This window comes from Suncus etruscus, chromosome 1 (assembly GCF_024139225.1).
Source record: "Suncus etruscus isolate mSunEtr1 chromosome 1, mSunEtr1.pri.cur, whole genome shotgun sequence".
Taxonomy (NCBI): Eukaryota; Metazoa; Chordata; class Mammalia; order Eulipotyphla; family Soricidae; genus Suncus; species Suncus etruscus.
The window spans coordinates 30,776,889-30,804,319 of NC_064848.1; the positions used below are offsets into that span (position 1 = coordinate 30,776,889).

Consider the following 27,431-nt stretch of genomic DNA (forward strand, 5'->3'; position numbering starts at 1 on the left):
GGGGATCATATGTCGCTGGGGTATCAAATTGCAGTCCATCCTAGACTAGCGCGTGCAAGGCAGACACCTTACCGCATAAGCATAATTCATTAACTTTTATTTAATGAAATGTTCATGATATACACAGTTATTGAAAGATGAGTTGGTTGAAGGAAGGGAACGGGAATGGGGTGAGGACAAATTTGGTGATGGGTAATCCCCTGATTCAATGTTAATATGTACCTAAAATACTACTGTGAAAGATATGTAAGCCAATATGATCAAAATAAAAATTAAAAAAAAAAGAAAAAAAAGAAAACAAACAAACAAAAAAAAAACAAAGAAAAAAATTCAATGAAATGAACACCTCTCCAAGAATACTCTCCCTAGCTACATTAACATTCAGATTTGAAGGAATGATACATAGCTTCATTAAGACAAGAAACAGCCTAGGCAATTCATAATCTAGATGCTATTTTTGCAAGAAATGTTAAATGAGTTTCTTTAGAGGCAAGACTAACTCCTTAGCACTGTCACTAAGTATGTCATTCACTTGTTTGAGGTTGTCTGTCATAATATTAACAAAGTTATTTTTTTATTTTATAGCTCGCTAAAATATTTTATGATTTTTAATAGTAAGTGCTTTATTATTAAATGTTCTGTTTATTCGGTTGAATTTGCAGCATCTTCAGAATTTTTTTAAGAGTTTTTTATTATAATCTTTTACTTGTTAATGCGGGTACTTATTTAGGCATTTATAATATTTTTCTAACATAAAGTCTACAGGATACATTTTATAAGCTACAGATAAGATACATTTTTAATATACAGTTTTATACTTTAATGTTTACTCAGATTTTCCTTTGAAATTTTCTTAGTTCTCCCCTTTTCACTCTTACTAATTTGTTTTTTATAGGTTTTATCTATTTCATATTAATTTTAAAACATAAAATTACTCACACCATTGTTTTTCAACTCATAAATTTACAAAGAAAAAAAATACCTTTTTAAAGCTTATTTTTCAGTAATTTTCAGTATTATCAGTAATGCAAGTTTGTGAAATTTAAGGAGTTTAACTTAAATCACCTATTATCTGAATGTAGGTGTTAACCACCTATATAAATAAAGTCAGAAAAACAAAACAAAACTCCTCTATGTGGGATATAAAGAAACATATAAGGAAATATCAAATGGCCAAAGTCTCTAGAACTGGATATTTTATCGATAAAACTGAACTTATTGGGAGATGGTGGCTTGAAGGGAGCTTTGGACACTGGTGGAGGGATGCAAGTACTCTGATGATGAGTCTGAGGTTGGGATGCATAAAAAGCATAACTTAAAATACCGTATTTTCCGTCGTATAAGACGACTTTTTAACCCATGAAAAACTCTTAAAAGTCCAGGGTAGTCGAGGGGTTGGAGAGATAGCATGGAGGTGGTGCATTTGCCTTGCATGCAGAAGGACGGTGGTTCAAATCCCGGCATCCCATATGGTCCCCGGAGCCTGCAGGAGCAATTTCTGAGCATCCCCCCCAAAAAAAGTCCAGGGTTGTCTTATACGCCAGTATAAGGCATGCTGAAACTTACTACAGCTTTAGGAACGAGTGATCCACCCCCCTCTTACAGGTGCATCCCATCCAGCTGCTAAGCATCATCTCTCAGTCCTCTGCTTGTCCTGATTCATTTTTCAGGGCACTAAGAGGAGCTGAGTTAGTAAGGGCCGCATCTCATCCAGCTGCCGGATATGTGGCTTTCTGGTGCTCAGTCCTCTGTTCGGCTTTTATGGGACACAGAGGAGGCTGTCTCTTTCTAGCTGTCCTATTAATTACTGCACCCCAGCCAGATGCTCTTGGAGAAGACCCCTCTCCCCACTCTCAATGTAGATCACAATTAAAAATATCAGTCAAGGGCCCGGAGAGATAGCACAGCGGCGTTTGCCTTGCGAGCAGCTGATCCAGGACCAAGGTGGTTGGTTCGAATCCCGGTGTCCCATATGGTCCCCCGTGCCTGCCAGGAGCTATTTCTGAGCAGACAGCCAGGAGTAACCCCTGAGCACTGCTGGGTGTGGCCCCCCCAAAAAAAAATCAGTCACTCACTACAAATGACAAATGTAAAATGATTATTGGCACTCCAATGACTAGCTTTATTATACATACTGTTAACCTTTGAGGGTTCTACTCTTTTTACGTTTTTTAATTTCCATTTGGTGTGCATTAAAGGAGAGGTAGTCTTATATGGCAAATATAGCCCAAACCCTATATTTTAACAAGAAAATTAGGGGGTTGTCTTATTTGTCCAGTCGTCTTATATGCCAGAAAATACGGTACATAACCCAAGCACCTTAATAAAAATAGTAATATAATAACAATATAAACAGTAATAACTTGGGCTGGAATGAGTACAGTGGGTAGGGTGATTTCCTTGCATGCTTAATATCCAGCACTACATATGGTTCCCCAAGTCCTACCAGAAACAACCTTAATGTAGTATCTACAGTAAGTCCTAAACATTCCCTGATATGGCTTCTTCATCCAAAAAATTTTTTTACATTGTATTCAAATGTGAATACACAACTCTGGGAATTTCTTCCCATGTCTGAATACTAAAATTTAAAATATGTCAGGGCTCTATCCATATAAATTTTTTATATCTTTATTTTATCTTTCTTACTTTTCACATGTTCCACTATATCTTAAGGATTTGAGTAAAGTATTATTATTTTATAGAAATATAATATTAGAATAAAGTTTCTTTTAGCCTAGATGCCTTTCTGATCATGTCTATTATTTCAAATAAGTTTCCTTTTTACCTTGATCTTATTAGTTTTTTAAATGTAGATAAAGCATTAACCCAATTCCTAAAGTACTGTTTAAGTCAAACTCATTAAGTTAGCTTTAATCTTATCAAATTCTGAAATCCTTGCATAAATAATTAGGAGTTCTATAATTAGATTTTCTTAAAGATTTCTTTTTAAACTTTATTGATTGATTAATTGATTCACTGATTGAGCTTTGTGCTACATCCGGAGATGCTTAGGGGCCACTCCGGCTCTAAATTCAGAAATTGCCCCTGGCAGGCTGGGGGAACATATAGGATGCCAGGAATTGAACCGGGTTCCTCCCGGGTTGACCAGGCAAATGCCCTACTGCTGCACTATTTCTCTGGCACCCAAAGATCTTTTAATACAAAAGCATACCTTAATTTTTCATTAAAATTAAAAAAAAATTTGGTTTGGGGGCTTATTTCTGACTCTGCACTAAACGATCACTCCAGGTGGGGTCAGGGGACCATATGGATGCCAGGAATCAAATTTGGCTTTTTGGGCCACGCTTGTTGGTGCTCAGGACTTGCTCCTGACTCTATGCTCCGTGGACCATATAGGATGATGCCAGTGATCAATGCAGGTCAGTCACTATATGCAAGGTAAACACCCTACTTGCTATACTACCACTCCAGTCAGAAATGTCAATCATTATTCTAAACATCTCATAACTACTCTTCCTTCATAAATAATTTGTATATAAACAAATGTACATTTTCATTTCAGCCAAGGAACCAACAAATATGGTCATGAATTTATGTGATGCAGTCACTTCTCTTAGTATAAGAGAAAAAAATCATCCACAGTGCAGGATAAGAGTCCATATCTAATTATATTTGTTAAGTCTACATATCAAGTACATAAACCTGGTCTATGAAATTAGGGAGAAATCTACACACAGATTTTAAATATTTCAAAGACTAAAGCCATCAAATAATCTTTGGGGAAGACTAAACAGATGATCTACTTGATGAGAAACAGCCGAATTTTTCTTCCTTTACTAGTCAGGATACAAACTGAACAGTCATTTGGAAGACTCTGGCAGTTCCTTCAAAGGCACTCCTTGGTTCTCAAAAGATTTGAACACTGACATTCATACCTGCACATGAAAGTTTAGAGCAACTGCAAAGAGGTAATTGAAAGCAACTGACTTGCTTCAAAATAGAAGAATGAATAAACCAATTTTGGTACAATTATTTTGTAAAAAAAAAATGTGGGTTATTATTTAGTGATAAAGGAAAATAAATGAGCTATCAAGTCATAATAAGGCATGGATAAATTTTAAATGCATTTTTTATTAAGTTAAAAGGGCCCATCTAAATATGAACAGGCTATAATATATTCTGACTTCAGTGATGACACATGAATCCTTTGCATCAGTCTTCTGATCATCTCTGGGTGTGGCTTTGGTGGTCCCAGGCACTGCAGAGTATAAGTAACATCACATCTTTAGACCTAGCATTAACCCTTCCTTACCATCCACCCCTTAACCAAAATTTGCTGGGACTGGAGAAAATGATCCTCTGTGAGCGGTTTTCAGATCCACTCTCTCATAAAAGGCAAAACAACTCTCAACATAGCTGTTGACAGGACTGAAGATTGGTTAAAAAGAGCACAGGAAGGGAAAAACAAGCTACACAGGGCAGTTGAACTATATTCTGCATAAAACTATAAGGGGGAATAAATAACACATTTGTCAAAACACACGAAACTTGACAGCACAAAGAGAACCCTTGTGCATGAGAATTTAAAACACACTCAAACACACACAAATACAATTTTGTGTTTAGGAGGTCCTGAGAAACTCAGCATGCACTGTAGACTGTGACCAAAATAAAAATCTAATCGCATAACAATTGCATGGAACATCTTCACTAAAAGGAGTCAGGCTGACCAATAGCTTTCAAAATACATGGAAACAAAGGCAAAATCAACTGCATTTAAGAACTAACATCTCTCATAGAGAACTGGGAACAACTAACTTCACCAGCCATACCCACTAACCACTAAAACTGAACCAGTATGTCTTTGCTCTGCCAGCACCTCCAGGTGTCGATGAATAGTTTTAACTTGCACATCTCACTCTAAAACAATTCTCTAATGAGAGAACCAGAACAGAGGACATAAAAATGAACTAACATCATCTGGCCACAAATAAGTAGTCCACTCACCCTCAAATAGAGATATGACAGTAGCTATAGTGCTTGCCTTGTACTTCCCACTGACCAGGGTTCAATTTCTGGTGAACCATACTGTACTCAAGCCTGTAAGAAGGGATTCCAGAGCACAAAGACAGGAGTAAATCCTGAGCACCACCAGATCTGGCACCCATGCCCCTTCTAACCATCAAATAAGGATAGCGTCAACTGAAAGTTTCCAATCATCAAAGATGAACAAATGTGAACAAGAAAACATTTTCATCCATACTGGCTAGAGCCTTAAGTATAAAATATATATCTACCATCTCATATTGATATAAATAAATGCACAACAATAAGTACATGGAGGAAGGCAAAATTTTTAGGTGAAAGAATCCCAAAAATTTGAAGAGGTAAAGCATAACTCCTAGCTACAAAAATTTGGTCTGCCAGAGATATCATCTAGAACTAGATAGACAGGAGAGAAAAAAGGCATTTGTATACTTTTTAATGTAGGAAGAAACTTAGGTATATTTATCTGAGACAAGAAAGTACATTTTTCATATGAACACAAGGAAATCTTTCAAGAGTAGTTTGAGTGTAAGATGAGTTTCCAAGTTCTGTATTAATTAAGCCATGACTGGATTTAACTTGCTTAAGCTCTACGGAGGGAATGTCTGGCTCCAAGACTGCAAAAGGTATTGAGTTCCTATGGTCTGGCTCTCGTACATGACAGGACCAACATCTATGTAGACAGGCTGTCTGCAGCCTGTCTATATTGTTTGGCTCATGAAAGAAGTCATAAATATCCAAATGGGAGAAAGGGGTTCTTTGATGAGAGAAACCCACAGTCTAATATCTTAGGCCTACTTTATCCAGGTGATGAAGGTCAACATCAATTTGACAAGACAAATACAGAGCATGAACCCTGCATATCATATGATGGGATGGCATTTCACCTTCACGTCTCAGGATCTAACCTAAACATAAGGAAAACATCAGATGAATCCCAATTACGATACATTTCACAAAATTTTGACTTCTGAGTACTGAGAGCTCAATACTTCTCAGAACTGTCATGGTTGTTAAAACTAAGTAGGAGAAATTGTCTGGCCAAGAAGAGAAAGGACACAAGATAGAAACGAAGAAATTTGTAAAGTACATTGTTAAAGAATAGATTTCTAGGGCCAGAGTCATAGCTGTGTGTAAAGTGAACACCTTTACCTCTCTCTGGCACCCTATCATACACATTTAAAAGGCTTAATAGTAAACAAGCCTTTATTTACCAGTTTTCTTTTGATTCTTTGCTTACATTCACAGTTATACATTGTTCAAAATAAAAATGTAACTGGGTGGGGCCGGGCGGTGGCGCTAGAGGTAAGGTGCCTGCCTTGCCTGTGCTAGTCTTGGACGAACCGCGGTTCGATCCCCCGGTGTCCCATATGGTCCCCCAAGGCAGGAGCGACTTCTGAGCGAATAGCCAGAAGTAATCCCTGAGCGTTACCGGGTGTGGCCCAAAAACCAAAAAAAAAAAAAAAAAAAAAAAAAATGTAACTGGGTTATCCTTCAAAATTTTTTAAAAATCATGATTTTATGATTATTTTTCTAATTGTGTAAGTATTTTTGCAGATATTGGAAATATTTCAGAATTTTCTTAAGTCTATCAAATTAAGTTTATTTCCTACCTTCTTGTAGATTTTTCTCTCTGCTATATTACTTACTCTGAGTAAATTCTCATAAGTGGGGCTACACTCATGTGAAAGATGTGGGTATGTGCTAAGAAGATCTTCTTTAGACATTGTGCTGCACAAACACAGCAATGCACAGAAACTTACACATCAAGAGGATATAGCCTATTCCCCACTTTGGAGGTAATAAACTAATAATTTCATTAGATCACCCATGGCACCATTGTGGTATATGTGACCAGTTACTGAGCAATATATTCAATGTATGACACATTAAAGGACTTAGAAAATCTTTGGTAAGGAACATTCTAAGCATAAAATATCCTTACCATTAATCTTTTTGATGCTTTATATATCAAATAATCTTATTTTGATAATTAGCTTTTTTAAATAGAATAAAATTACAATTAATTTTTAGAATTCCACAGCACTGCTAAATTCCATCCTTATGAAATTTTAATGCTAAATAGAAGTTTACGAATTTAAATTAATTTACTTATAAAATTATAACAAAATAACTGTCTTTTCTATTTAATCTTTCTCATCTAAAGCAAACTCTTATTTGCCTGGTCCATACTTAAGACTCAAGTTTAATGCAAAAGGATTGACACGTTCTTATAGTAATGTCCTTAGGTGTTGAGATTTTTTATATTTCTGGTTTTTGGGTCACACCCAGCTGCACTCAGAGGTTAATCCTGGCTCTCTATGCTCAGAAATTGCTCTGGGCAGGCTCGGGGGGACCATATGGGATGATGGGATTCGAATCACCATCCTTTTGCATATATGGCAAACGTCCTGCCTCCATGCTCTCTCTGGCCCCCAGAGGTTTTTTTTTAAATGCATACAACAATGACTTTATATAACATAGATGAGAATAGTAAAAAGGGATGCAACTGTTAAAAAAAAATTACAGCCATCTGTTCTCTTCACAATGAAAAATAAAGAACTTTTTTTAAAGGTCAGAGTAGAAAAAACTTTGAAAGGTATGCATTAATACAGGTTATTGGCATGATAAAATTCCACCTTCTTTATATTCTAAGAGATCTAAAAAAAAAACTTGGGCTAAGTCTACTGACATTATAAAATACATATATAAAGTGGGAAAATAAGAGAGATAGTAACTAAGCAAAATACCATAAAAAAGGAAACTTGCAGTAGTTAAATTTTGTTTCAATTGATCAACATTTTTTTAATTTTTTTTTGTTTTTTTTGGGGGGGGCCACACCCTGTGACAATCAGGGGTTACTCCTGCTCTATGCTCAGAAATAGCCTCCGGCAGGGTCAAGAGACCATATGGATGCCAGGATTCGAACCACCGTCCTTCTCCATGCAAGGCAAATGCCCTACCGTACTATCCTCCGGCTCCTAATTTTCATTTTTAAATTTTTTTAAATTTAGATTTTTTTTAAGTTTTGTTTAATTTTGAACTTATCTAATTTGTTAAATGAATTAACCATATAGTCCTCAGAACATTTTCGTAGTGATCTGCAAGCTCTTGATAGAAGTCACACACAATTAATGATAGCATGGCCCTAAGATGAAACAAAAGATTAAAGTCATTTGTAAAGGCTTCCTCTGAAGCAAGCTAAAGGTATATACTCAGGCTGGAGAGATAATACAGAGATTAAGGCCCATGATGTAGATGTGGGTTGAGATGGTTTTCCCTCAAGCACAACATGATCCCCTGGGCACTACCAGATGCAGTCTTGGAGGCCCCCAAACTTCATTAGGCTGCTATAGAAAATCTCTGAAATGACAGGATTCAACTAATACCACATGCTTCATTGCTGGCATGAACTGTCTGCAGGGTTGGCTGGGAAAATAAAAAAAAAAAAATCACTGGATGTACCACCACCACCATCACTGACAAAATATTTTAAAAGAAAAAAATCAGTGTGAGATTCCTGACACTAGGAATAAGATATCTGAGGGTTCCTGATTTATTTTTCCAAAGCCAGGGATTACGAAAAGTGGTTGTATAATGCCTGAACCTACTTCTCTTTGGACTCTGTGTTAGAAAATATAGGGAAACGAACTTGAATAAGATTTTATCCATCCTTTATCTTGTAAGAACCACTGACAGCAGCGTATGTTATTCACTACTGTGAGAATCACCCAATAGCACACTCTAAAGCCAGCCTGAATCCTTCAGAGATTCTATAAAAATGACATGGCCAAACCATTAAAGTGACAAAACTTACGTATTTTTGAAGAAGGCTGACTTTATGGAAATGAATTGGGTAGCCTATAACTGTAACCAGATGCTAGTTCAGCAAATTCACAAGAAGAAGACTTGAAGTTAAGTGGTAAATGCCTTAACATTCACATTTTTACAGGGCTTCTTTATTACTAAGGCCAAATTATTATGAAAATCTATTCCTTCCTATAGTCATGGGCTAAGTTTCTGGCATGGGGGTTGGTGAAAGGCTTATTTATAATAATTGAACGAAGTTAAAATAAGTTTTAGATCATGGAGCCCAGTAAGACTTGCTACATTGAAAAAAAGAAAAGCAAGTTCCAAAGTAAAGGAAAAGTGAGAAATTTTATTTTCTATGCAAACAGACAGTCAGTTCCATTTCTTATCTTACTTCTAAAACTGCTTGAGACTAGCAGAGACCGATCACAGAAATTGATTGGGACATATGGCAGCACCACAGCCTCTTAAAGGGATCAGTCTGCAGCAGTGGAGACCAGTCACACTAGGAAACTGATAGCTTATATTCAGAACACACGGATATCAATTGCTAAAGGAAAACTGCTTTGCAAAACAAATTAACTCCAAGGCACAGTTTAAATAATGTAATTAAGATCTTGATAAATCAAGTATCCCTCCCATAAAACTTACTTCAAAGCACAAAGGTTAGAACAAAGTTGTTTTGTTTTTTTAAAAAAGCAACCAAACTTAATTCAATCACTTGCTTCTTAAAAAGAAAAGTTTGTTAAATGTGGCAATTTGGGGGCCTCCGATCCCCAGCAGCCCAGAGCCTCTCAGGAGTGATTTCTGAGAGCAGAGCCAAGAATAACCCCTGAGTGCTGTTAGGTGTGGTCCCAAAACCAAAAACCAAGCAACCAAACTAACAAAAAAGAGTAGTAAATTCTCTTTCCTAACACTTTTTGTTAAAATAATTATAGATTCAGAGGTTGCCAAAACATTATAATGATATAATACAGATTACTCCTCCCATGAACAATGGCAACATTTTATACAACTGGAAGACAATAACAAAGTCAAAATTTTAAATAGATACAATCTATCAGATTAATCAGATTTGATCAGCTATGCATGCATATTTAATATATAAATACATATATTTATTATTATTTATGTATATATAAGTCAATTTAACATAACCATCACTAGTATCAAAATATTCAACTGTAACATTATCAATCCCCGGCACTGCATTTGGTTCTGAATATTGGCCAGAAGTAATCACTAAGCACCGAACAAGGAATAATCCCTAAAAACTGCCACTAAACAAAAATAAAACAAAAATTAAAATTGATCCATGATCTTATGTCAACCACTGTATTAAAAGTAAAATCTTTAGGGACTAGAGTGGTAGGACAGTGGGTAAGGCGTTTGCCTTGCACATGGCTGATCCTGGTTCAATCACCGGCATCCCATATGAACTAGAACTGCCAGGAGTAATTTCTGAGCACAGAGCAGTAGTAACCCTTATGCACCACCAGGTGTTGCTCAAAAATATAAACAAGAAAACAACAACAACAACACACAAAGTAGAAACTTTAGCAATTGAGAATTAGAAAAGATTTCTTTATTACCTTGTTCTTGTTTTATTCTAAAACTGATACCTCAAAGTGAAAAGCACAAATAAGTCAAAGTTCAAAGGATTGAACTTGGATGAGCAGCGTGAAAGGCAAGTATCCTACCTGACATACTATGGATTGGCACAGCAACAAAAGTTTTAAATAAACTTTGTAAATATAGTAGAAAAAAAAAGATAAGAAAATTGGCATAATTCCTTAAATAATTATTGGCTGAAACACACATTTTTGAAAAATATTATTCTACTTCATAAGCTCAGGGTGATATACAGAGAGTAGAGCACTTAATTTGTACATGAATGACAAAAATTCAATCACTGGCAATCCATAGTGTCCCCGCAAGTACTACCAGAATTAATTCCTGAGTACAAAGCCAGGTGAAACTCAAGAGTAGCACTGGGTTTGGCCAAACATCCCCCTGTCACCCACCCCCAAAACTGGTATACTTCATTCATTTTGTGATTTACCCAAATCCAATACATACACTCAAAGTTTAGAATCCAGCATCCATTGAGAATCCCAAGCATACATTTCAGAGTACTTTGAACTGTCATACCAGGAACAATGACATGAGTTACTAGAATATAAAAATAAACAAATAAAAAAACAATAAATAGAGCTGTACACCACAATAATTCTTTAACTAGTTTAACCAGCTAGTCTTCATAAACCCATCTAAAACCTTTTTAAAGTCAGACATCATTAGATTTAAAGTAAGCCTTTCTTTTATGATCATTCTGTAGCCTGTATACCAACACGAAGTCATTTCATGAACCACATTACCTTTAAGGCACATTAGCAAATACAAATTATTCTTTCATTTTCAAACTGTAAGTAAAAACTGAAAGCACTGCATAAGACTTGTCATTACAAACTCACTGATTGTGTCCTATTGACATATTTCTTTATTAAACTAAGCCTACAAATAGTTCAAAAAAAATTCTATGCATTCAATACAAGAGTCAGACTATCCATATTCCAATGGTTAAACTATATATTTATCAAAGGAAATTATATAAAGTAAAATGTATTTGAAAGTTTTTTCTGGTCGAAGCAAATAAATATCCTCACCTGTATTATCAAACTCTGCACATTTTTTAGCTTTAAGAATTACTGCAAGTTCACTCAGCATATTCTGTTGTTCTGAAGACAGTCCACTGCCTATAAGTATCAAAGGGTGATTCCTGCGCTGACTGGTGTTCACCTGATATTGAAAAAAAAACAAATATGACAGCATTAAAGGCAATTAAAAATCTAGAGAATGATTGGTGAAAAACTAGCCTTCACTAGATATAACACTGGACTTCATTACTTACAATAGTGTTTCTCAGTAAGATCCACTGATCCATCACTCAGTCTTAGTGCTCAATGTATATAAAGTTATTTTCTTATTTGTTTTTTTTCACTCAATTAAACAGTACTTGGGATAAATCTCTATAAAATCAAGGAGATTTTCTTTTCTTCAGTCTAAAATAGGTCTCTCATTGTGAGAGAAATAATTTAGCAGTGCTTGTCTTGTACCCAGCCGACTTGGCTTCAATCCCCAGCATTTTACATGGTCCCCCAAGCAACAGAAGAGTAATTCCTGAGTGCAGAGCCAGCAGAACCCTTGAATATCTCCATGTACAGCCCATGGCCCCTAAACCAAAATAAACTTACTTAAATAAAATAGCATTCCTGGAGGTTTAGACTTCATTCTTTCACTAGTGAGCTTTTAAATTCCTTTTTAAGTAATACCCAATATCTTTATCTTCCTCCACTAATTTATGACAATATCAACCTCAACATGGTCTGTTTAGATTAAGATTATATAAAAAAAATCCAAGAACATTAATGTTAATATAGTTGTGTTCATCTTAAAGACACATACAAATACTACCAAAGGTGTTAACTCCAAAAACCAAGAAAACAAAAACAAAAGAGAATACAAAAGTTGATTCAATCTGAATAATACTATCAAGGCTGATCATGAAAAAAAAAAAGTTTCTAACAAAAGCTAATATTTTTATTTCAGTTTAGGTACTTGTAATAGTTTTCAAGTTTTAGGTATCCATATATAAAATTATTAGATCTACTGGACTGCCTACAACTCTCTAGCATTCTCCCCATTTATTAATATTGTCACTTTAAACAGAAAAACCTAAAATTTTGAGGAGACCCCAAAAGGATAAAATGTTTTAAATGGCATCAAGAAACAGCAATATCAATTAGCAGGGGCTGGAGAGACAATATAGCAGGTAACGTGCTGATCGTCATGCAACCAACCTAGGGTCATTCCCTGGCAGGTCTATAATTTCTAAGTCAAAAGTAAGCACTGCTGGGTGTGACTCATAACAAAAATATAAATTAGGAGAGAAAAAGTTAAAACAAATAAAAAAGGAATAACCAACAAAGGAATATCATCTTCATTAGCAGACAGAAAAATTTAATATACTTTACTATATAGCAATAAAATAAGTTAGTCAAAAATTAATGAGTTAAAAACAATGAACCAGCCAAAACAAAAAAAGGTAAATTATCATTAATGTATTGAAGAAGGACAGAATAAAATAAAAAAGACGGGCTGAAGAGATAGCACAGAGGTAGGGCATTTGCTTTGCATGCGGCCAGTCCAGGACAGAGCCGAGTTCGACTCCCAGCATCCCATATGGTCCCCCGAACCTGCAAGGAGCGATTAATAAGCACAGAGCCAGGAGTAACCCTTGAGCATTGCTCGGTGTGGCCCCAAACCAAAAAATAACCAAATACCAAAACCAAAAAACTACCATCACCACCAACAAAAAAACAACAAAAAATGACAAAATACTGCAATTTTTCAAACATATGGCATGATATCCCCCAATGTGTCTAGGTATAAAATGCAAGCTGAACCTTTGGGTTCTTGAGGCTCTGAAGAGTGTGAGCAAAAACTAAGTTGATCACTAGGACAGCTCAGCAACTTGAAAAAGAGAGCTGCAATTTAAATAGTTACTTCATAGAAGAGTAGCTATAATTTATGTAGACACATGCCCAACAGTAATTGTGCTAGATCTAAAATGTTGCGTAGGTGAATAAACATTCTAATAACTCAATAACTCATTCCAAAAATGTGTTTACGTGAAAAAGGTTTGATATCTAGGATAAACAAAATACTCACAAAAGTTAAAGGTTTGATATCTAGGATAAACAAAATACTCACAAAAGTTAACTCCACAAAACCTAAAAACCCCATCAAAAACTGGGGAGAGGAAATAAACAGATATTTCTCTGAGAAAAACCAACAGATGGCCAACAGACACATGAAAAAAAGCTTAGCATTACTTATCATTAGGGAAATCCAAATCAGGACAACAATGAGATACCATTTTACACCAGTGAGAGTGGCACATATCAAAAATAATAAGAACAATCTCTATTGGTGGAAATGTGGTGAGAAAAACTCTTATCCACTGTAGGTACGAATGATTCTTGGTCTAACTCCTAAGTAAAACAGTATGGAGGGTTCTCAGTAAATTCAAAATTGAGCTGTCATATGACTCAGCAATTTCTCTTTTGGGTATGTATGCCAGGACAGAAAAGCATTCATCCACTACTATTCATTGCAGCATTCAGTACAGTATCTGAAACTTGGAATCAACCTAAATGTCCAGTAACAGGCAAGTGAATAATGAATATGTGGTACATATAAACAATGGAATACTACACAGCTGTAAAAAATAATACCATTATGCAATTTGCAGCAACCTGCACCGAACTGGAAGATATTATGTTAAGTAAAATAAACCAAAAGAAAAGGATAAATACAGAATAATAGCATTTATATGTGGGAGTTAGAATAACTGCATGAAGAAACTCAATGGTCTCTAAATGGTAGTTGTAGTGGATACTGTGCATAGCCAGGAGTAACCCCTGAGCATCACTGGGTGTGGCAAAAAAAAAAAAGTGTGTTTAATATGTATTAAGCAAAAACATACACAAGACAATTTAAGCTCCTTTTTAATAATTTTTATGACATTTCTTAGCACTTAAAAGTTTACCTGAGTCATTATTTCCTGTAAGGCTCAAATACAAAGGGTTATAGGTCATGCTGCACATATCATACAAGCATTAGCACTGCATTTCTTTTTTTTTTTTTTTGGTCACACCCGGCGGTGCTCAGGGGTTACTCCTGGCTGTTTGCTCAGAAATAGCTCCTGGCAGGCACGGGGGACCATATAGGACACCGGGATTCGAACCAATCACCTTTGGTCCTGGATCGGCTGCTTGCAAGGCAAACGCCGCTGTGCTATCTCTCCGGGTCCAGCACTGCATTTCTTATATATGTAACATTCCTCATCATTGCATTATTAGGACATGTATCCATGTCTAATCTAAAGATTATAAACATGAAAACAATTCAATACTTTATGAATTGTTCCATTATTCTAGGTTAATATTAGAAAACAATCAAAGTGTTCTCAGTTATACAAATAAAGGGCCATAAAAATAGTTCTAAATGGAACACATTACTTTTTAATTACATAACTCCACTTCAACTCAATCAGTTCTCTGCACAATACAAGAATGAAGATATCAATTCTAAATATAGCCTGTATACTATTTCCACCAACCCAAGGAAAGCTCCAAAGTGGGTCAAGCATTTTTTCCCATCAGTGTTTTACTTGGAATAAAAAATAGAAATTGGCACTAATTTCTTACAGTTAAGAAATGCTATTTTAAAAAAAATCACAAACTTAAAGCAAACAGCTGGCAAAATCACATGTCTGATCTGGGGCACGATGTGGAAGAGCATTTACTGGATCTAAATAAACAGATGTTCCGAAATACAAGGTTCAAATAACATCCCAATAGGTCAATAACCATATGCAATATTATGTACACTGGTAAATAAGTTTTGAGAAATAATTTCAATAGAATTATAATACTTAATAAATATGAATAATTATATATAAATGTATAAAATATAAATATAAAATAAATAAAATAATTAATAAATATAATTAATTCCAACAGAATTCCAAGAAGCCAATAGAATGGCTTCTTAGATAAGTTAATTCATACTAACTTATGTGTTTTTATTTATAAAAAATGTGTTTTATTTATATAAAAAAGTCAGTGTTTTTATTTTTCCAGAAATAGTTCAAAAATAGTTCACAGTCATTTTGTCTAAGTTCCTTGCACCCCATGGTCCCCACAAAACTATCAGGAATGACCCAAAAGCACCACTCCAATAGTATCCTATCCAAATAAACACCAGGTGTGGTTCCAAAACAAGAAACAAATAATTTTAATTGAAAAAATGTCAATCCATAGTTTTAAAAAGGATAACCATAATTCTGAAGGGACTCATGGGCTGAGAAGTTACAAAAGAAGTATGGCAAACAGCTTAATAAATCTTTCAGCCCAGATGCTTGCTTTTCTAAGTTTTGCTTCCTTCAGTTTTACCTCTCTAGACTTGAAGAACTCTTCAATGCCATTCATCTTCCTTTGAAATGGAACTTCTAACTAGGAAATTGCTACTCGTGTATCAACCCCACCTACTGGGTAACCTATAGCAGCTTCTAGTATTTGTTTGGAAGTAACTGATTTAAAGAATTTCAAACTTAGCTAATAGCAGGCACTTGTGCTCATTTTAGGAGCAAGCTTTATCAGGATGGGCAGTCAGGACCAACTCTTCCTCCCTCCCTTTCTCACCTCCACCCTTCTTTTTGTGCCCAATTTTTGCAGTCACTCTTCAAATACCAGCACAATTCATAGTCTAGTTGTGAGAAAACTATAAAAAAATGTTTATATATGTATATATACATATACGCATATCCCATACTCACATCACTTCTATCAACTCAATACATTTTGTGCGTATAACGAAATACTACGTAGCTATTAGAAAAAATGAAGTAATGAAATTTGCTTATACATGGATAGATATAGAGATTATCATGCTTAGTGAAATGAGTCAGAGGGAGAATAATAGAATCAACACACTCATTTGTGGGTTATAAGAAAAATAATAGATAGTAACTTAATAATATCCAGAGTCAATAAAGCTGTGGATCAGGAGGACCAGTGCAGCATGGTAGGAAGCTTGCCACAAAGAGTGGTGAATGCAGTTAGGGTAGTGAATGATCCATGGTGACAGTGATGATTAAAACTGATCACTCTGGACAAGAACAGGGAACTGAAAGGGGATAAAGTAATATGAATGGTCCCCCGAGGGGGGGGGAGAGAGAGAGAGAGAGAGAGAGAGAGAGAGAGAGAGAGAGAGAGAGAGAAAGAGAGAGAGAGAGAGAGAGAGAGAGAGAGAGAGAGAGAGAGGGGGGGGGGCCAAAGCAGTGGTGCAAGCTGTAAGATGTCTGCCTTGCCTGCACTAGCCTCAGAGACCCCAGTTCAATCCCCAGGAAGTCCCATATGGTCCCCTTAGCCAGGAGTGATTTCTGAGCGCATAGCCAGGAGTAACCCTGAGTGTCTGTGTCACTGCGTGTGGCCCAAAAACCAAAGAGAGGGGGGAGGGGATATGCATACCCCAGAGAGGAAAGGGAGAGGGCATAAGGGAGAAGAAGGAAACTGGGAAACTGGTGACATTGGTTGTGGGAAATATGCACTAGGAAACGACAGAACAACAGAAAGGCCAATCTGCTAAGAGACACTAGGGTTGGACTTAAAGGGCTAGAAAAGCTGCCATATGGACATGCAGACATTCAGATCTCTAAATGCTTTCCAGGCAAAGTGTATAGTACAAAGGAGTTGAAAAAGGTCATACGTCGAACTTTCAGGGCAATGAGGTATCCCATGTGGCTCAGAAAGATGAGTGACGGAAGCCTGACAGTTGATGGAAAAATATCCCAGAACTCAGATTTTTATTTCTTTTTTTTTTTATCTGTATTTAAACACTGTGATTACAAACATTACTGCAGTTGGGTTTTAGTTACAAAAAAGAACACCCCCTTCACCAGTGCAACATTCCCACCACCAATGCACCCCATATACCTCCACGCACAGCTTCTGCCTGTATTCGAGACAGGCATTATACTTCTCTCACTCATTAACACTGCCCTGGTACTTCATTAGTATTCTAACTGCACTCACCTCTCCTTGAGGTGAGCTTCATATTGTGAACCAGTCCCTCTGGCCCTCATCTCTGGGCATTATTCAACCATGTCTATTATTTTTCTGATCTGAGGGTCTGTCTTTATTCCAGTACCAAGCTGTTTTAATGACTATAGCTTTGTAATACAATTTAAAGTTTGGGAAAGTGGAGCCTCCCATACTCCTTTTCCTAAGGGTTGCTCTAGCTATTTGTTGGTGTCTATTGTTCCAAATGAATTTCAGGAGTGTTTTATCCACTTCTTTGAAGAATGTCATGGATATCCTTAGAGGGATTGCATTAAATCTGTACAATGCTTTGAGGAATATTGCCATTTTAGTAATGTTAATCCTGCCAATCCATCAGCAGGATATGTGTCTCCATTTCCTTGTGTCATCTTATTTCTTAAAGCAGGGTTTTGTAGTTTTCTTTGTATAGGTTCTTCCTTTAGTTAAGCTGACTCCCAAGATATTTGAGTTTGTGTGACACTAATGTGAATGAGGTTGTTTTTTTAATGTCCTTTTCTTCTCTATCATTATTGGTGTATAAAAAGGCCATTGATTTTCGCGGGCTAATTTTGTAGCCTGACATTTTGCTATATGAATCTATTATTTCTAGAAGCTTTTTTTGATAGTCTTTAGGGTTTTCTAAATATAGCATCATGTCACCTGCAAACAGTGATACTTGACTTCCTTTCCTATCTGGATGTCCTTGATATCTTTGTCTTGCCTAATCACTATGGCAAGAAATTCCAACGTCTATGTTGAATAGGAGTGGGAAGAGAGGGCAGCCTTGACTTGTGTCATATTTTAGAGGAAATGCTTTTAGTTTATCTCCACCAAGAATATTTTCCGGGGCCGGGCGGTGGTGCTGGAGGTAAGGTGCCTGCCTTGCCTGTGCTAGCCTAGGACGGACCTCGGTTCGATCCCCCGGCATCCCATATGGTCCCCCCAAGAAGCCAGGAGCAACTTCTGAGCGCATAGCCAGGAGTAACCCCTGAGCGTCACAGGGTGTGGCCCAAAAACCAAAAAAAAAAAAAAAAAGAATATTTTCCATTGGCTTGTGGTAGATGACCTTGACTATACTAAGAAAAGTTCCTGGGGGCCGGGCTGTGGCGCTAGAGGTAAGGTGCCTGCCTTGCCTGCGCTAGCCTTGGACGGACCCAGTTCGATCCCCCGGCGTCCCATATGGTCCCCCAAGCCAGGAGCAACTTCTGAGCGCATAGCCAGGAGTAACCCCTGAGCGTCACTGGGTGTGGCCCAAAAACCAAAAAAAAAAAAGAAAAGTTCCTTCCATTTCCATTGTGATGAGTTTTTTTTTTTTTATCGAGTGGGTGTTGGACCTTATCAAATGCTTTCTCTGCATCTATTAATACAACCATATGCTTTTTTTCTTTTTGTTGATATGGTGTATTATGCTGATTGATTTACATATGTTAAACCAACCTTGCATTCCTGGAATGAATCCTACTTGGTCGTGGTGTAGGACCTTCTTGATGAGGCATTGAATCCTATTTGTCAGACTTTTGTTGAGGATCTTTGCATCTGTGTTCATCAGGGATATTGGTCTGTAGTTTTCTTTTCCTGTAACATCTGTCTTGTTTTGGTATCATATCAGGGTGATATTAGCTTCATAAAAATTATTTGGGAGTGTTCCTGATTTTCCAATTTCATTAAAGAGCTTGAAAAGGATTGGGAGTAGTTCCTCGAGGAAGGTTTGAAAGAATTCGTTAGTGAATTCATCTGGCCTGGGCTTTTGTTTGGGGGAAGACTTTGATTACTCTTTTAATTTCCTCAAGTGGTGGGTCTATTTAGATATGCTATCATCCTGCTTTAACCTTGGAAGATTGTACGAGTCCAAGGATTTATCCATTTCTTCCAGATTCTCATGTTTTGTGGCTTAGAGTTTCTCAAAGTAGTCTCTGATTACCTTTTGTATCTCTGCAGTATCTGTAGTGATCTCACCCTTTTCATTTCTAATCCAGTTTATTAAGTTTCTCTCTCTGTGTTTGTGAGTTTTGCTAATAGTTTATCAATCTTGTTTATTTATTTATTTATTTATTTTTGGATTTCCATTTAATTGATTTCTGCTCTAAGTTTTATTATTTCCTTCTGCCCACATAGTTTTTGGCTCCTTTTGTTGATCATTTTCTAATTTTAAAAGCTGTGTTATTAAACTTTTTATGTAGGCTCCTCTTCCTTTCAAAGGTATACATTTTCCTTTTAGTACTGCTTTTGCTGTGTCCCATAAATTCTGATAGTTTGTGTCTTCATTGTCACTTGTTTCCTAAAATGTTTTGATTTCCTCTTTGATTTCTTCTCTGACCCACTGGTTGTTCAGCAGTGTGCTGTTTAATTTCCGGCTATTAAAGTTTTTCTTCTGTGACCCTTTGTAGTTCACTTCTAATTTTAGTGTCTTATGATCTGAGAAGGTAGTCTGTACAATTTCTATCTCTTGGTTATATGGAGATATGTTTTATGGGCTAGCATGTGGTCTATCCTGGAAAACAACCCATGTGCATTGGAGAAAAATGTGTATCCAGTTTTCTGAGGATATATATATATCCTCATATATATAGTCCACTTACTTACATTTCTCTTTTCAGAGCTAGTGTATATTCTTGTTGGGTTTCAGCCTGGTTGACCTATCAAGGGGAGACAGGGCAGCGTTGAGAACTCCCACTATTATTGTGCTGCTATTGATGTCTCCTTTCAGGTTTGTCAACAATTGTATTAAATATTTTGCTGGTACCCATAAGGTGCGTATATGTTTAGGGGAGTGATTTTTTCCTGCCATACATATCCTTTGATAAGTAAGAAACCACCATATTTGTCCTTTAAAATTTTTCTGAGTCTAAAGTTTGTGTCATCTGATATTAATGTGGCCACTCCAACTTTTTGTTTTTGGATCACTCCCAGCAGCGTTCAGGGGTTACTTCTGGCTCTATGCTCAAAAACCGCTCCTACCAGGCTAAGGAGACCATATGGGATGGTGGGATTTGAACCACCGTCCTTCTGCATGTAAGGCAAATGGCTTACCTCCTTGCTATCTCTCGGGCCCCACTCTAACTTTGTTAAGGGAGTTGTCTGCTTGGAAGATTTTCCTCCAGCCTTTTATTTTGAGTCTGTTTGTTCTGACTATGTAGATGTCAGCTTTTTGACCGATTTTGCCACTCTGTTTCTCTTAACTGGTGCTTTTAGCCCATTGACATTAAGAGAGAGAATTGTCATGGACTTAATATAATCTTTATGCAGAAGTTTTATGTGTCTGTTGATCTGTCTTGTCTTACAGTAGACATTTCAGGATTTCTTTTAAGGTTTGTTTTGAGTCTTTAAAGTTTCTGAGCTGCTGTTTATCTGTGACGCTATATATAATTCCTTAAAACCTAAAAGTGAGTCTGGCTGGGTGCAGTATTGTAAGTGAAACATTCATTTTGTTGAGTTTTGACAGTATATCCCATCACTGCCTACTGGCCTTGAGGGTTTCTTGCGACAGGTCTGTTGTAAATCTTAAGGATGCTCCTTTAAATGCAATCTCCCTTTTTGAACTTGCTGCTTTCATTATTCTCTCCCTACATGTGCGATTTCTAATTGTGACTAGGATGTGTCTTGTGGTACTTTCCTTTCGGTGTCTTTTACTTGGTACTCTTTGGGCATACAGGATTTGCTTGCATGCCATCTTCATCTCTGGGAGTTTCTCTGTAAAGATGTACATGACTATTGATTCTTCCTGGGTCTCTGTAACTCCAATGATTCTATGTTGTTTCTGTTGAATTTGTCAAGGACTTTTATTTTCATCTGTTCACATTCTTTGAGTATTTTTTCCATTGTCTGATTGTTTGTGTTAAGGTTCTTTTCCAGCCTCTTCTGCTGTATGTTGTTCTGCATCTCATCTTCGAGCTCGCTGATTCTGTCCTCCACTGCTGTTACTCTGTTGGAGAGATTTTTCACTGAATTTTTAATTTCATCTACTGAGTTTTTCAGTCCTGTCATTTCAGTTTGCAGTGTTCTGATTTCTATCTTAATGTTCTCTTCAGCTTAATCTATTTCAGGGGTCTCAAACTCGCGGCTTGGACGCCGCAAATGGCCCTCCGTACAACATTTTGTGGCCCTGCCCTAGAGGAATCTTTTTTTGTTTTGTTTTGTTTTAGTTGTTTGGGTCACACCCCCCAATGTTCAAGGCTTACTACTGACTTTCAATCAAGGATCACCCCAACTTTGCCTCCTAAGGCCCCCAGGTAAGCTGAGTTTGAGACCCCTGATCTATTCTTTCTTTGAGTTCCATGAGCATCCTCCATATTGGTATTCTAAACTACTTGTCTGAGAGTTTAACTATGTGATTGGTACTCTTGGGGACATCAGAGCTGCTATCTTCATTTTCTATGCATGCTGCTGTCTGGCCTTGTTTCCCTATTGACACGCTTGTAACTTGACTTTTACTGTGCATTGTGGTAGGGTTCATGGACTGGGATATGTGTGCAGTCACGTAGCAAAGCAGAGTGGCCAAGCTCCTCCCTACTGGTTGGTGAACCTTGATGGGATTAAGTTGATTAAGCTCCCTAGGGTCTTTCTCAGCAGTCTCCTGCAGGGATCAGGAATCCAAACATGGAGTGATATGGAGGCTTTATGAAGGCACTAGGCAGGAGATGGTACTGCCTTGTGGGCTGGGTCCGTCTACCTGGTCAGTGAACCTCGATGGGATTAAGTGGATTAAGTTTGCTGGGGTCTTACTCAGCAGGGGATCAGGAATCCCCAACTCGGATTTTTTTTTAATTTTTTATTTTTAATTATGAGAACAAAGATGCAAAGAAAGAGGACAAGGTAAAATTACAGTGGAAGGACAATCACCCATAACCTAATTCTCAGAAGTCCCCTTGCTGATATCTTAACTGTGAAATTTCAGCCAAAGAACATTAAGATAAATAAGACAGAATCCATGTACAATTACTTTGTCCCTCTAGTCCCCAGATTGTAACACATTATAATATTTCTTAACAGCACACAAGGCAATCTAAAGCCATAAAACTTACGTAACTCCTTAAACATTACAGGCATAGTATTTTTCTACATTTCCATGTACATGCATATTAGCTTAAGTTAACCTCAAATTTTAAGTGGGTTCTTTTTAAGGATAAGAGTCAAAGGAGCACAGTAAAAATGGTGTTAGAGTGGCAATTGTTGTTTGCATAGGCCCACCAAAATATGAGGGACATGGAAAGGAATAACCTTGGCCTAAATACAAAGAGACCTGACCCCTGAAGTTTCCTGGCACAAGACCAACTCTAGGCTCCAGGCAAGCTAGATCGTCCAATCCAAGACATTGTCTGTAGTGCCAACACACTTTTATTTTTCACACAGTCTCTGTTGTTGGTATCATGTTTCTGTATTAAAGATCCTGGAATCTGCATATCCTACATTGAAGTCAGGATGTGGAGCGTCCTCTCCTTTCACCTCACAATCAAAGGGCAGTGCAGAGAGCCCTGTCCTGTAAGCAGGTCGTTGTTGTTGTTAAGTCTTCTCAGTGTTAAGGGAAGTCTCTTTTGAGCAGGTCGATGTCTGAGCAGTGTAGGGCCTTCCGTGGTAGAGGATTACTTCCAGATGATGTTATAGACAAGCCTGGATGTTTCGTGGTTTCCCTGGTTCAGGGGTGAATGGAAAATGCCCTTTCTTCTGAGGTCTGTGCCAGGTCGTTATGTCAATGTTCAGGGTGTAAGGTCCCTTTGCACTACAAGATTTGTGTTTTCCAATCTCTATTAGATAGGATCTTATTTGTATGTATAGTATTTTCCCATTTTAATGTGCCTATGCAAAAAAGGAGCAATGCCACGTGGTGTTATTGGCACATAAGAACAAGTCCAACTGATTCCCATGATATGGTTCAATCATAAGCATTAAACTGGGGGGCTCTTTCACCAAAATTCCTTGTTAAACAGCTCATATAGAGAAGATAAAAAGTGGTTAGAATCGTCACTGTATAAGACAACATTTAGTAAGAATTATAGCTGTCAGAGAAAAAACACAAAATATTCTAAAGAAATACGTGTCCATTTTATGTATCTTGAAACAGTTTGGGGTTGTTGCACACAATGCACGGCTTTGGTCTGTGATTAGGATTGTACAGTACTGAAGTTAAAAAGAGTAATGTAGGTCAGTGATGTTTGGGGGGGTTAGAGAGTTAAGGAGTAAAAAAGAGCTTTGTAGGGTTGTGGGATAGGGCAGAATACAAAATGAACATTCTGGATATGCAAAACATAACATAAAGATAAGGAATACTCTTAATGCTTAAAGTGCGCGCGCGGGGGCGTGAGCCCCCACACGATTCTGTAGTTTTTGGGTGCATAGGGAGGAATTTCTCACCCCCCTCCCCCCAAGGCCCGATTAACCAGGCGTGGCCCTGAAGACCCACCTGGTGTGGGAGGATCTTGGTCCCCTGGATTAAGTGGTCAGCCCCGGGGGCCTGTGGCTAGCTGTCCTGCCCAGAGCCCCCAACATACCAGTCAAAGACACCCAGAAATCCTGGCATGCGGCCCAACTCAGATTTTAAGCATTAAACGATTCTTGTGGAGTGGATCCATAGTATGGGAATAAGGCTTTTTGCCTTGCAATTGCCTTGCAAGTGGCTGAGCAGAGCTCCAACTCCAGACCCCACCATGAGTGATCCCTGAGTCAAGAGTAAATCTTGAGCACAGCAAGTATGGCCCCAAAATTTAAGAAGGAAAATTTCCATTTAAACTAAATTTTTTCATTGTATTTATCAGTTTGTTTGTTTTGGTTTTGGGGTCATATCTGGCAGCACTCAGGGGTTACTCCTAACTGCTCAGAAGTCAGTTGACAGGCATGGGGTAATTTATGGGATGCCAGGATTTAAACCACTGCCTGTCCTAGATAGGCTCCATGCAAGGCAAATGTCCTACTGCTGTGAGCCAGCCGCCCCCCCCCCCCATTTTTTCATTTTAATTGCTTTATTTCAACACCATGGTTACAAAATTGTTCATTGTAGGGTTTAAGTCATACAATGTACCAATACACCTTTCCTGCAAAGGTTCACTAATGTTTCCTGTTTTCTCTCACCTCCTCCACCCCTGCTTTGCTTGGGCAAGCAAATTTCCTTTCCCTCCCATTTCCTCCCTCCTTCCCTCCCTCTTTTCCCCCTACCTCTTCTTCACTTTCAGCCCAAGTTCTTTATACTCCTTTTTAATGATTCACTACCTCTTCTTTGCCAAAGTATCTACCATCAAGATAGCAAATGATGAAAGACAATATAATGATACATACAAGCTATGTCCATGTGACTTGAAGAAAGTATATTTCATACCTTTAATCAATCACAAAAGCAGTGGATACTTAAAATGAGAGGATACTCATTTTCCTCTTTCCTGGAGGGTGCAGCTATTCTAAGACTCCAAGAATACCATAAAGATATCTTTATAGCACATTTAAAATAATCTTTCTCCAGCTTTTACGTAAAAGGAACATTGGCAAATGATCACTTATGCTATATTCTGCCAGCTGAGTTTATGTTCAAATAAATGTCAATTTACAGATATTTTTAGCATGGAACTAAATGATGAGCACTGACCCAAAATTTAAGACATTTGCGTATTTTTTGTTTTAGGTTCTTTATTTTGGGGGGAGTATGGGGGAGGCATGTGGGGGTTGTAGCAAATGGTGCTCAAGATTACATTTGGCTCTGCATGCAGTGATCCCTCCTGTACCAATACACCTTTCCTGCAAAAGGTCACTAATGTTTCCTGTTTTCTCCCACCTTGCCACACTTAGGACCCAAATAGGCTCAACGTGTGCAAGACAAGCACCTTAATATCGGTACTAACTTTCTGACTCAGGGCATTTCAATTTTACTTTATCCATCCATTCAACAAAAGAAAAAGTTTTTATTTTAAGGCCAGTTAACCCTAGACTAAACCCAGTTTAGTGAGAACTAAGCCACCAAGCTGATGCTGGCAAAATTCAAGTCAGTATGAATCTGGGTGTTGCAAGTAGTCACCTAACTCCTGAGTTAAGCAAAGGAGAACTGCCTTATATTGGGATTACCTTTATATACGAGATACATTTGTCTTTTAAGCACTTGAGGAAGGTTCCTTGTTTTTTGTAGTCAACGAAACTCTATCAGAACTCCTTGATAGACTACTTACCTTTAAGGGCTCAATTAATCTCTGTCATCTTCCCTGTGATACAATCCCTGATACCCTCTGAAGTTATCTCCTTCCTTTTCTCTGAATCTATATATCTATGATTTGTGTTATATGTTACAGTACACACTGAAGTATCTTAAATCTAAATTCCTCACTAAGCTACAAGCTCCTAAAGCATACATATCCTTTCAACTTTAACTCTAGCCTGTATCTTATTCCTAAACTTTAGACTTGCATATACAAATATTTATTCTATTTGACAACTCCATTAGTCAACAAACAGTTGTTAAAGATAACTACTGAGTAACTTTTCCATGGCAACTCTATTATTAGTAATAATAATTAGTAATGATAATTCTACTGCTATACTTATATTAAGTATTTTCTTTCCTCCTACTTCATCTACATATATTACACCAAAGTTCTTTTGGTTTGAACACACATATACCATGACTTCTTATAAACTCTACTGTTATTACGTTCATCTAAATAATTCTAGTATATTTTCAGATGTCAGTTATAATTCCCCTGCTTCTATTCTTGCCCCCACCATTCAGCATCTTTATTACAAGCAGTCAAAGTGAACTTTCTAAAGCATAAATCAAATCAGCTTTGCAAGGCATAAATCAAATCATGTCATTCCCCTGCTTTAAATCCTTTCAGTGGTTTCCCATTACTCGTGGATACCGACTAGTCTCTAATAATAATAACCTTCTCTCTAACTTTCAAACACATCAAGCCTTTGCACTAAGGATACAGGCTTATCCAAGCCTATATTTGCTGTTCCTTTTACTTGAAACCCTTAGCCTCCAAATAGTGACCTTGCTGTGTCATTATCCTTCGGATTTCATGTCAAATATAAATTTGGTAAAGGCTCTCCTTAATAACCCAACCTGAAGCATTGTTTATTCTAGAGTCCACACCATAAACACTCAATTGCTCTCTTCAAAGTCTTCTTCAAAGCATTCACTTTAATTTCCTAAAATTATTTTTATTTATATTAAATTTCATATTTAATCATCTCTTTCCTATCTCTTATTAGATGTAAGTTCCATGAATATAAACTGTCCTACCACCCTATTTATTACTAGAGAATGTGAATGCAGCCTAAAATACAAGGCTGAAGAGAGTTATTAATGAGTATGTTGATAAATTTGTTACTATTATGACATTGAATTCCTGGTGACTAGTACACAAGAGATCATCAATAAATGTTTGGCCAATGAAAGCAATTTGTTAACTGTGTCACACTATGTCCTTTTCATAACCAATTTCAATAAAAGATATAAATTCTCCAAAGCTAAATTCATACTTACCACTGTGCTATGGCTAGTTAATGATGATTCACTCTTCTCTCGGAGCTGCAATAGTGATTTCATATTTTCACTGTCTGCATAATCCACAGGCCGCAGACCAAATATGTTACTGGTAAAATAAGTACAGATGGATTTAAGTAAATAAAATGTGTGACTTGATTATTAAGTAAGTGGATGCATAACACAACAACTTTTCAATTTCCTTAATGACACAATTTTTATTAAAATAAATGGCTCAGAATCAGATAAGATATAACCAAATATCACAAGCTGCTGCATTCAACAGGGGGAAAAAATAAGATGGAAAATATCCATTTGACATTAGGCCACTATTTTAAGTTAAATATATTGCTACTTACATTATAAAAAAATCATATTTTTTTGCAAGTTTGTATTCTTTTGTATTTACATTCTTTTAAAGTTATGCCTTCATACTCATTAACTACTGTGGATAAAATGCTCTCAAACGCAAATAAAAATCATTT

At 37.0% G+C, this 27,431-nt stretch overlaps 1 protein-coding gene across 1 annotated transcript in view; it reads right to left on the reverse strand.

The window, feature by feature from the left end:
- Positions 1 to 27,431, reverse strand: part of BARD1 (BRCA1 associated RING domain 1) — a 103,878-nt gene that overhangs the window by 8,154 nt on the left and 68,293 nt on the right. Inside the window, exons 9-11 of the mRNA XM_049768328.1 lie at positions 26,947 to 27,055; positions 11,487 to 11,619; positions 10,900 to 10,992 (exon numbers count right to left, since the gene is read on the reverse strand). Coding sequence (XP_049624285.1) covers positions 10,900 to 10,992; positions 11,487 to 11,619; positions 26,947 to 27,055 — 335 coding nt within the window. The remainder of the gene's footprint in view (positions 1 to 10,899; positions 10,993 to 11,486; positions 11,620 to 26,946; positions 27,056 to 27,431) is intronic.